This window comes from Plectrocnemia conspersa, unplaced genomic scaffold (assembly GCF_051122295.1).
Source record: "Plectrocnemia conspersa isolate PC_06_02 unplaced genomic scaffold, ASM5112229v1 ptg000008l, whole genome shotgun sequence".
In the NCBI taxonomy this organism is placed as follows: domain Eukaryota; kingdom Metazoa; phylum Arthropoda; class Insecta; order Trichoptera; family Polycentropodidae; genus Plectrocnemia; species Plectrocnemia conspersa.
In genome coordinates this window covers 21495633-21508276 of record NW_028277172.1, presented here as the reverse complement: position 1 = coordinate 21508276, position 12644 = coordinate 21495633, and the positions used below count along the sequence as shown (strand labels likewise).

General features: G+C 31.9%; 1 protein-coding gene across 4 annotated transcripts in view; it reads right to left on the bottom strand.

Annotated features, from left to right (window-relative positions):
• Nucleotides 1-12644, bottom strand: part of hth (Meis homeobox homothorax) — a 533594-nt gene that overhangs the window by 492544 nt on the left and 28406 nt on the right. For all 4 annotated transcript variants that reach the window (XM_088189405.1, XM_088189407.1, XM_088189406.1 and 1 more), the window contains exon 4: nt 265-315. In XM_088189405.1, the coding sequence (XP_088045531.1) occupies nt 265-315 (51 nt within the window). The remainder of the gene's footprint in view (nt 1-264; nt 316-12644) is intronic.

The following is a 12644-nucleotide window of genomic DNA, read 5'->3' as shown; positions in this document are numbered from 1 at the left end:
TGTGCGTGGCACAGTGGTAAACTAACGTTAGCTAAATGCATCAAGTGGGTGTAATAGTTCGAGTGTCGTTCGAAAATATGTGATACTATACATTTTTAAATATATGGTATGTGTCAATATGAAGAGAGCTTCTTCTAATATGAACCGTGCATAACGCATGAAGTTGGTCGCGAATCAAATATTTAGTAAAAATATTATTTAATAAAAATCTGTATTCGATTTAATAAAACTTATTTTTATATAAAATATAATAAATATACTTACAAGGGAGTCAACTTCGGGGTCTGCTATATAATAAGGTTTTTCTTGGCGTATCTGCAAATATAAAACAAAACATGTTAATTAATGCATTAAGGATATCACGTGAAATGTTTACAACGAAAAAGTTTACATCATGATTGATTACTAATTTGGGAAGTAATCTCGAGCGCCGCCACTGGAATACAATGGCGTCGCGAAACAAAAAGCCATTTTTTTATACCAAAACAAACCGCGATAATTCACGCGGACTAAATGGTCTTGAATGGAAACAAATCGCTGTCAACGTTTAAACAATAAAAAAACATACACACACACACATTTGCAAACAAAACAAATCTAAAGTTTTATGTTTATAAATATATAAGATAGACCCATTTAAAAGCCTATTATTTAAGGTACCCATTGTTCTTCTTTTTTTTTGTTTCATTCGTTTAACAATTTTGTGTTTTCTTTCCGCGTGTGTCCAAATTACAGTAATTTTCGACCGGGGTGTGCCCTGCTCGGGCGAAGGAGGTAATTGTCCCCAAGTCCGCCTCTGTGCGATTGCTTCACGGCAAGCAAGCCTACCATAGGCTACCAAAATTACCTGTGCTCGGTTTTATCACATGCCCAATTACCGTTAATTTTACCCATCTACACACATACACACATTATAAAAAAATGCTCATCTTATGTAACGTTAACGACTTTGCATAATAAGTACAAAAAATACATACTAGGCATTAGGTACGTTTGCTTAAAAATTTCACTATAATTTATAACTTGCAAACTCCGATCTAAATTTCGATGTGTCTGACTGACAACGTTCACACGTTCAAAGGCGAATTCTTACCTGAAAAAGGACATCCAAGGACCATTCGTCGTGCAACTACGACATTCAATGCATTTTTTTCTCAATTCTTCCATCAAATGGTACCTCTTTTTTATGTATTGCTCGCATTGTGCCAACCAAGGGTGGTATGCGAGCAGGAGGGGCGCGTACAGTACTTTCAATTGTGATCCAAAGCGCAGAAATATGATTTACGATCGATTTATGATATATTTTTTAAATAATACATATGGTAATGAACCGTACTGGAATGCGTGATTTTTTTATTTATTTTTTGTAGCGTGTAGTTTTGTTCGGCGTTGGAAAAATTGGAATGTTTGAAATGTAAGTTACCTGCTCTCAACTTCTACTTGAGTCGACCGTACTTCATATTCAATAGGGCAGACCCAGGTGAAAGAATAGACGAATTCTTGCATAGAAACGCATGCTAGCGTGAAAAAATACAAATAAAGTTTTGTGTCCGCATGTAACCTGGTCCATAGAGCGTTTGACACCAATGGAATTAGTTGAATGCGTTGACTTTGTAACTTTGAAATTTTCTTAAAATTCATAATGCGGCACGTGGTTAAAATAATACCGTGCTACACAACAACAGATTTATTCCATATATCGATCGAAGTAAAGTATTATCCATCACTGAAAGGCAGTTTATATGTATATATAATACACACAGATTATATTACTGGTTTTCAAGATATGATTTTGACAATATTTGATAAATTAAATTACTAGATGATTTCAAGAGATCATCGCAAATTTGAAAATGAGGCACAAGATGTATCTTTTGATAACTTGTCAATCGTATTTTTGACTGTTCTTATGTAATATTTTAACGCCAATCAAGAAGAAAACCGTTATTTTATAGTTTTATACTCAAAATCACAAAATATAATTGTCATTATTTTTGACCACCTATTCACATCTATTTTGTAAATTTTCAATACGTCTTTTGTAAAAACTTTTTGGTATTTAAACATATTCATGTGACGCATTTAATATTAGACTAAAACCAAATACACATCAAATTTATATACATTGCACAATAATTTTGATTTCAGCTCTTATATTTTTTTGCAACAATGACTAAATTTTAGATATCAAAGATGTTTTTGAAATAATTCGATAAAATATCATAAAACTCTTTTATAATATACTATGTGGAATATGTTTTTTATTAAATGGACATATTGCTGTATCTAGTATTGTGCTAACATATGATTTTAATACATAGTATAAATTTTATTATTTAAGAAAATCGCTAAAAAAATATGTATAGTTACTAGTATTTGCTGTATCTGGTGATAAAGCTGTTTTCTTGGCTATATGTATTATGTTTTTTAACTAAAAGAAGGAAAAAATATTCTTATTTTTATTTAGGATTTATAATATATTTTTAATATGTTTATTATTATTTTCTTCTAACATAGATTTATAAAAAAATACTACACATTGCAAAGTCTCATGTAATACCTTGCAAAAAAATCACCCTCAGTTAAAATGTTGGGATTTAACGGTTTTTGGAGAGCAATAGGTTTCATATATTTAATCAGATTTCTTTCCCTTAAAATTGCCTGGTTAATATCACGTCTAAATTAGTTAGCCAGTATGATTCGCAACTTAATTTCGAAATGACAGCTATTTAAAAATGTTATAGAAATAAAAACATTTTTTGTCAGATTTCTCTAAAATCTTGAAAAATTAGCCTGGTATTATATATATGTTCATAATTCATCCTAATTTTATTTTAAAATGACTACAATTTTTTTTATAAATATAAATATATTAGAGGAATAACGTTTTTTTGACACAATAACCTATACGTATTTATAATAAACTTTTATGAAAATGTAACCAATTGCCTAAATTTTTTAGCCAGTCTGATGCGTCATTTTATTTTAAAATTACAGCTATTCAAAAAAAAATATGTTGATAAAATAAATATATTTTGAAAACATCGGTTTTTGTAGTGTCAAAAATTTCTCTTAAATGTTTTGTCTAAGTCAGTATAATACACCATTTTATTTTAAAATGGACGATATTAAAAAAAATTGCAATATATTTGAAAAAACATTAGTTTCTAGTAATACGTTAACTACTGTATTTTTAGTCAGATTTATATACAACTTTTTTGAAAAATTAACCAGGTATATATATTGTATACATTTGTGAGCCTGGTGTAGTTTATTAGCCATCTATTCAGGTAAATTTTTCAGAAAAGATTTATACAAATCTAACTAAAAATACGGGGGTTATTGTGTCTACAAAAACCGATATTTTTTAAATATATTTATTTTTTAATATTTTTAAACTCTTTTTTTTAATAACTGTATGTTTTAAATAAAATTTCATTTCAAAATGACAGTTTTCAAAAAAAAAATTTAGTTTAAAAATGTTAATAAAATATCTGGAAAATATCTTATTAAATATAATTGAAGGCTAATGCGCAATTTTATTTCAAAATGACGCTACTTCAAAAATGTTGTAGAAAAAATATATTTGGAAAATATTGGTGATTTTCATAAAATCTTTAGCCAGTGTAACACACTATTTTAATTCAAAATGAAGGCTATAAAAAAAATCAGGATTTAGTATATTTTTTTGTGATTTATTTGACGCGTATTTTGAATACATAGTAATATTTCGCTGGTATTATACTATCTATATTACCATTTGCTTGTTATGAATATACTGATAACTGTTTATATGAAAAACGATGTTTAGATTTTATATCTGTAATCGTTTTTTTTATATATCACATTTATATATTTTTTGTTATATAAAATAGTAATGCACATACGTTTGATTTATTTAAGCGATATTTTAAAATGTTACTTCGTCGAAGTAATCATTATACACATGTGTCAGTGTATGTACATAATAAAAGGCATTCCTTACTATAAAAAACGCTCATCACCTGTGCGATCCGATCGTTCACAGTGAGGTAGTCATAATTCATATGATTACCGTCGGGTCGTGTGCCGGTGGTAAATCGGCCGCAAACGCTACCTTCAAATTTCATCAAAAAATTTCTTCTACCGAAAACTACGACAAAAAAGGCTCTTTATTACGTCCCATTAAAAGGCGAGCCGGCTCGTTATTTTTCTGAGGCGAAAATCGAAACAAACGACCCCGCACGAAATTATGACCCTTAATTGCATCATTACAAGGGGGGCAGAATCGCGCGAGATTCGCGCGTCGCTTACGACGTCGCAGCGTTATAATTTTGTATAAATATTTTTTTTCGTCAGGAATAAAAAAGAGCTCACCTTGAGAGATGATGTGGTGGGCTCTCTATGCAAGAATCAATTTTATTCGGTGTCTTTTTTGGGCGATTCTGATCTGTGGAGTCGCCGGACGTTGGGTCGGTTTTGGGTCGCGGTACCGTGTGACAAAAAATCATATGTGGCCAAGTGTTGGTCGGGTTTGTAATTCGGCGGCTTTATACGCCGGGTTGCCCTCCTACTTAATGGGTTTTATAACATTTCATTAGGCCGTCGGCTGATGGCCGCCGCTTACCTTTATGGTCCCAAACACGCACGGCTACTGAAGAAGGTTTGAAATTTGAAAATTATACCCCGTTCAGGGTCCTAATGCTCTTTCGGGGATCTTGCCAGAGAGTCGACAAATGACCGCGATGATATTGCCCATCGTGATTATTATTATTACTGCATTAGACCGCTTTAGTCTATTTTGAAGACAAAATCTAAGAACTACTCATTCTTCGCATTATAGAATCCTGATTTAAACAAGAGATTTTATGAACTTTACTGGAAGCTTTCATTAGAATTGTAACTAATACGTATCAGTATCAACATTTATAAAAACAAACGAGTTATTTTTATAAATGTCCATCGCAAGAGTCACATTTACAAAAAATGGCAAGGTTGGCAACTTTCAAGCATGTTTTGTCCAATATTTTAGATTACGTCCATCGCGTGTGTCGCAACTAAAAAAAAGTAAAAACCATAGCCGAAACGAATATAAATTAAACTCGGCTGATCTTTTAAACCCGAGCGGTCATCTTCGAACATCGTAAAAAAAAAGAGGTCCGTTCTCTCTCCAGGTGAACAAAAACGGGGCATCAAACGGTAAGCAGGATGAGGCGTCCGAATAACTTCACGTCTGGGGTCTTAAAAATACATTAGCCGGTAGTCCCGCGAACTGCCTCGCCCGCAAATGAATTCCTCGCCAGCCTAGAAATGGGCCAAATGTTTACGTTTTTTTCCCCCATATCGCGGTCCGAATCGATGGAAGCACGACCATTTCGGGGAGATAACTTGGAAACGATCGCAATTAAGATACGGCTTAATCCCTCCCTGCCATTGTCTAATGCGGAACGGAAAATGTCTAGATTAACCGCGAAGATTGCACACGCTACTGATAAACACGACCGCAAATATCAAACAACAAAAAATACATATTCAAATGTGGTAGACACTACAAATCGTAGAAAGTCGTCACAACGTAGAAAGCTAAGGAATATTCAGAATTTATTTGAATGATAATTTATGTATTATTATCAGGCCTGGCGAGGGGGGACAAATTCCCGGGGCCAGTTCTCCTTGAGAAGGCCAACTCTGGAAAAAATCATTTCAAGAATATATAGAACTAAACTACGGTTGTTTGAGATGTACTGATGTATTACAGGTATATGTTATTTTAGCTAATTTTATACGTATTATAAAATAAATAAAAGGAGCGGAACATTGCCTTCAAAAGCACACACTTTCTAGGTAGTACTTTCACAATAATCATGATTATTCAAAGGAACAGATTGTAGTTTTTTTGACGCAGCTCCGTTTGTGTTAAAATTTGTTTGCAAAATATTTTTGACTTGATTGCTTTTTGAACGTTTAAAAAACATTAGATATGAGAGTAAATATTCAACGAATGTAAATTAGTAGCAGTAAATTTAGATATTCGATCTGAATTTTCAGAACGAATACCTAAAGAGAAGCAAAGAAATAACAAAAAATCAACAACAGCTCTAGCTGAATTATACAAATTTAATGTTTTTATAGATTATATTATCGGTAATTTAATGCAGCAAAAAAATAATACATTCAGTTTCATGCGGTTATTCCTAAAAGAAAATCTAGAAAAATCAGTCTCGAATCTATCCCGAAAATATTTTTTTAAATATGTCATTTCAGTAATATCATATTGGAATACATTTTCACCAGTAGATATATATTTTTATCAATGAAAATATAAATTATCTGGCAGGTGCTAGTAAAATTGTTTATATGTAGTAATATATATTTACATACTTTCATTATATATATGTATAAATGTTATTTTTTGGTTAAAATTATATTTTCACTAATAAATTTCAAATACATTTTCACCAGTAGATTTATATTTCTACTAGCGGAAATATAATTTAAATGATAGGCGCTAATATGCTGCACTAAAATGTCTATTAAACTCAATTTGACAGTTGCGAAACGTCTATTTGCTGTTCAAACCCAAACCTAACCAAATTATAGTATCAGAACTTTCATTAGATCAAGTTCAAAAAAAAACTAAACCAACACATCTCTTAGGGAAAAATAAGCGGAAGAATGAGTACAGATAGACATCGCATCTCACATATTGCTCCATTTCGATATTACACTATGTTTTAAAAATATGATAGCTATCTTAACCAATATTACTATGGACTTCTAATATAAGAGGGCTGATCAAAGTATTTTCAAACGGAATTTTGATCAATAGGAGTGCGCAAAATCAATTATCACTTCTCAGAAGGCAAAAATTCACGTCAAAAGCAATAAAATTGTGTCGGCGCCGTCGCAGTGGGAACGCTCGGTAACGAGCGTTCCCACTGCGATGGCGACGGCACGATTTTATTGCTTTTGACGTGGATTTTTGACTTCTGAGAAGCGATAATTGATTTTTGCGCTCTCCTATTGGTCAAAATTCAGTTTATATGTGCTTTATTTGATTTAAATTGAGGGCACGATTTTATTGCTTTTGGTTTGGAGTGGAAATTCACTATATGGCAACACTGAGCAGCAAAGAAAACACGGCTAATTTTTAGGTAAATATTATGAGTAGATATTTTTAATATTTTTTAATGCCTAATTAAAATATTCCGCATAAAATATGATTTCAGAAAATGTTAACTCGTACCTATTATTATTTATTTAAAAAATTATATTATAATGTTAAAAAATATATAAAATGACATTTTTGTCATGAGGCCCGGAATCATTGTTTTCCCATGGCTGATTATTATACGCGAGGACCCCGATTGGATCCCTGTGGTGCTCCAGATGAGCGAAATACTCATCGGAGGGACGATTACCATAGCTCACACACTGACGGTGGTGACTTAGGTAACTCGAAACAATATATTTATGAACCTGAAAAGATTTTCGTTCACCATATCAGCCGTAACGGAATATTATGCAGACCAGAACGAAGTTCATGAAATTGTGAACCAATATTTATTCTTTGTTAAATGAAAACTAGCGAATTAAAAGCAGTTTTTTCAGACGTATTTACCGGAAATTAAAAATAAACGTTATTCTTGATACATAAAACAAATCTTATTTAAAATGATTGACTATAATATTATGGCTGTTTTATTTAACTTTTAGTATATATCATGCATTAGCAGAATGAGTTACATTCCCATTCACTGCTAAAACATACATTCAAATCGAATAAATCTGTACGATCCACATAACTTTCGTCGAGGCGTCACATTCAATGCCAAAAACTAGAGATGTTATCCCAAGATTTTCGACGCAATCTCACATGTATCTCCGCGTGAGATTCGTATTGTTGAGCGCGCGCAAGATTTTCCCACACAAAAATTTTCACCTTTGGTCCATCGTAAATACATTTCGTATGATAAGCAATTATTATCTTGTTCCGAGCATCTGAGCGAGGGTTCTTCCGCGGCCCAATCAACGCGTGAGTAACGGACCAAGGTGTGAAACAAAAACTTGCACCTGCCAGTCTGGAAGATGTGTCTGGGATTCGTTATTTATTCAGAAAAAAACACACATAGCACTACACATAGACAATGTCCCATTATTAATTCTCGTAATTAGAAAACGTGTTTCTATCGCTAAACGATCGTTAAAAGGTAGCGGGCAATTTACTTAATATCATCGCGATAGTACTTTATTTAATATCGTTATATATATACAGAATATGTACTATGTATACATGACGACAACACGCATGAGCGATAATTAGAAATATTTTTTAACATACCTAATTGCTCTGTATATACATATATATATTATACATAAGATAATACATTATGCAAAGCGCAAAACGCCATTTGCAATTTGATACGTAGCACGGTCCATCTCTGATGGTGATGAGGATAGTTCTTCTCCCGTCGTTATGGCCGTGTTTTAAATTAATTATTCTCAGTTGCCATTAATAAAAATACAACATTTATACGAAGCGACTAAAAAGCGTCTTAATTAATTCGCCCATTGTCTCGCCGGTGCATAGACGTTATGGGACCAGCATTCGAGAGCGCCAGAATCTTCCGTGACCATATTAATAATATTTTCGGTGGAGAGGAAAAAATTAATAATTCGAAAACACGGCATGACATTGCATATTTGGCCGGACAAAAGCGAGAAGGGTAGATCGATTTGGTACTAAAAGCGAACAACCCCGATTTAATCGCGCGTTTTTGGGTGTAAGCCTCCCGCGAACATTGGCCCGATAAGTTTATGTACAGGGTGGCGATGTATATGAATCAGATTACTCAGAAATAGCCATTATAAGATTATTACCATTTGGTAGAGCAATACAGTCCATATAGAACAGTGCAGCGTTAGAATATCTTGATAAATAAACTTCTGGCCAACTCAATCTTCACTCGAATCTATTGTATTTACAAAGACCCAACATTCAAAAAGGTTAATACATACAATGATTTTGGGATAAGAAACTGATATTTACGTACAATAATATTGCACTTTTTACCACAAAGATAAGACGACGAGTCATTTATTTTTATTTTTAAGAATCAGTAATGAGATTGTTTAAAGCGCTATAATCACGTGCTCTGAAATTTCTGCCTTGTGATCAGTTGTAATCAGAGAGAGATGCACCGGCACATGTAAATACACAGTGAAATATTAGTTTATTGTTTTTGAGGTACAGTTATGTATATTTTTAACAAGTTTTGTAGTAATAACATTTTTATGATGGACGCAAAATATGCCAAAAAATACGATTTTTAACATTAAAATATTTTTATTTCACACAAAATTCGCTATTATTATATATAGACTGACTAAAATAAATAAAATGATTTTATGCATTCATTAAAGTTTTGATGTATTTTTTACCATATTTACAGATATTGAATGACGCATTACAATGACGCATATTTGAGTCATCAGTTTGTCAAGTATTACACTACATAAAATCGCATTATTTATTGCTATAAAAAAGTGATATATTTTTAATGTAGTTATTAAGGATCTGATTAGCTTTTAGAAATTATAATAAAATTTCACATTTAATAGTCAGCCTGTATATAAGTACGAGTGTGTGTATACTAATATTTAACACCCAAAGGCGATTCATGGCCAGTGAAAATCGATTTTCCAATTACAACGAAACACCACGTGAAAGTTTTCCACGTGCTTGAAGCGCCAATCACAAAAGCTCACCGAGAGCTTTTTTTAGGAGGGTACGCCAGCCATTTATACGTCATTAAGCTTGGAATAAAATATACACATATACAAAATACGACAGTATAATGACACGGTCGACACTCGAAAGAAAAATGATCATTTTAAAAATACAAAAGTGTGTGCACAGCGCAGCCACCTGTGGCACGTGTGGTTGAAATACGAAAACTTTAATTATTCAAGCATATATAACAAGTTTATAAATTTGTTTTATACTCGTTGATTTCGAGGGTAAATGCGGAACTTAAAAACCGAATCGCCTAGGGATAAAGTTATATCAGTACATTTGTACGAAAGCACACGTATTATTATACATATGTAATGATAATTTTTAATTTACAAAAAAAGATATACATATAATATTAAACGCGCTTACAAAACGAAAGTCATCATCATTATCCGAGCTGTGTCAAGTTTCTTTTTTTTTGGCCTGAAATTGATTATCTTATTAAGCTGTTGTACCGGAGAGATTGTATACGAAGAAACTCAACCTCGATCGTATCTTATGTTACATTCAAGCAGATAAAAAGCACAAACAATTAAGTATATGTTTTCAACACACATTTTTGTGTATCTGATAAAATAAAAAGTGTGTCCAAGTAAAATTTAGAATGTTACAAAAATAAATTTACAGATAACTGGCATTATAATTATTGTAAATTACAGGCACAATAATTTTTAAAAGTGAAATTATGGTCAAACTTATACGATTATATCCATCAATACTGTACATATTATAATTGCATATTTACCATCGTTTTACACCAATGAAGCTTTTGCTAAACAAGCACGTTTAGCGCTTCATAGTATGATTGAAATAGATCACGATAGTGCGGTGTGAAGTGCGATTTTATCATCGCACATAATTACCCGTTGTATCAAAACAAATTTTTACAACCAACGAACGTAAACAGTAAGTATGCGTATGTGTGTTATTTTTTCTCATACACAGAACAACAAAAAAAATGTTTATTTTGTTTTAAAAAGTGGGTTGTTGGTTTTTCGGGTCGCCCGTGTGTATATATGCAAGGCCCGGTATAATAACTCAAAAAACTCCGGAAAACGACCGCCGCGTTCTGGTTTTGACAGGCGAACAAAACAACGGAGGGTACACCCCCTGAGGGTGGCTGGGTAAACAAGGAAAACCACCCCCAGGAATATCCGCATGTGTATGTGTGTAGCGCACTAAATATCTGTATATAAACACACGAGCTCAAGTATGTATATAAACACACACACACCAACGCGAGGAACTCTCGGGAACATTGAACTTGTTCGATCCGATCGTGTGTATTGCTTTATTATTATATCGACGACCTGTTCTGTGTCCAATTTATGCAGTGAAAGTTTTATGGCCGGTCAGTGGATTTGACAGGGCGTTAAAGGCCGCGAACGCGTCGCGTCGATAATGACACTATATTTCAAAAAGTCTTTAAATATTTTTCTAATACTAGATTCAACACAAAAATTAACTATTTTTAACTAAAACACATAACTAATTTATCAACAGATTTGAGATCAACGTACTTTTAACCATATATCAACTTTTAAGTAATTGAGGATATGTAAAAATCAGTGGTATTGAGCGTATCATAATCCTACCAGATTGATCTAATTATACAAAATACAAACAAGTCTGGAAAATCAGAATTAGTGATAATTATATACATATAATTTAAATCAATCATCACAGATAAGGTTTTCCTAGATTTTCCTAATTTCACGTATGAATATTGTGATGATAAATAGAAGTTGAGGTCATACATATTATGTACAAAAATTAATTTAATAATGAGCATATATAATATATATATGAATAAAATAAAATGGTAGTATTATCCAACAAAACGGCGGTATTTATTTATTTAAAGTAATTGAAAAATCAATAAAGAATACTATAAGTAGTTAAATATGTATAAACCATTAGAATTTTATTGTAATTATATATAAAAAAAAAAAAATCATATTCATGCTTCAGAGACATAAGCACACAGATCTAAATTAGTACTTTAACATGCTTCTTCTTTTACTAAATTTACGAAAATTAGACACGGATTGAGACACTGCAGTATTTTTTTATTGACGTTATATAATTACATAGCTATTGAAAATTATGATACGAGAGATCGGCGGATGAGGCGCCACCGCCAATCGTTTTACCGTCGTGGTCTTTCAAAAAATGTTGCCCTTGCCGCTTTCACGTCAGAGTTACCAATTTATAATTGCGAAATTTAGCTAGGAAAAGAGAATGAGACATCAGCATTGGCGAATGGCGAATTTGCTCCCGTGAAAAATTATATTTTTGTTTCGTTTTCAAAGTCTTAATATTGAAAACGTTTTATAAAATAAATATATTAACCATTTAATTGCAGAGCCTTGTAATGTCTTAACATCGACGTATTAAATCATAAAAAATATATGATTAAGATTACGTCGAAACATATATGTTAGCCTAAGTAGTAGCAGATTTTTGCAATCAAATGGTTAATTGTTAATAAAATATATATATTGACTTAAAATTAACTGCATAGATTCCTTATTTATAGTCTATAGATATAGTCTAATTTCATTAAAGATGTCCATATTTTACGAATGTACATATATCGATGCCATATGGTTTCCAAAAACCGGTTATAAAGAATTTGAAAGACACTTTTAATATTCTGTAAAAATACTTTAAAAGTTATAATACCCTTCGGCGTAAATAAGTATTCACGGTATTTGAGTAAAATATGCCAAAAATATGTATAAATTAATGTTTTATTAAATTGTGAAAGTATGATAAGTTACTTACTATAGAAGTAACAAGAAGTTAATTTTAAGTTAATATATATTTTATTAACAATACTCGAAACTAAAATTGATTTAGCACAATT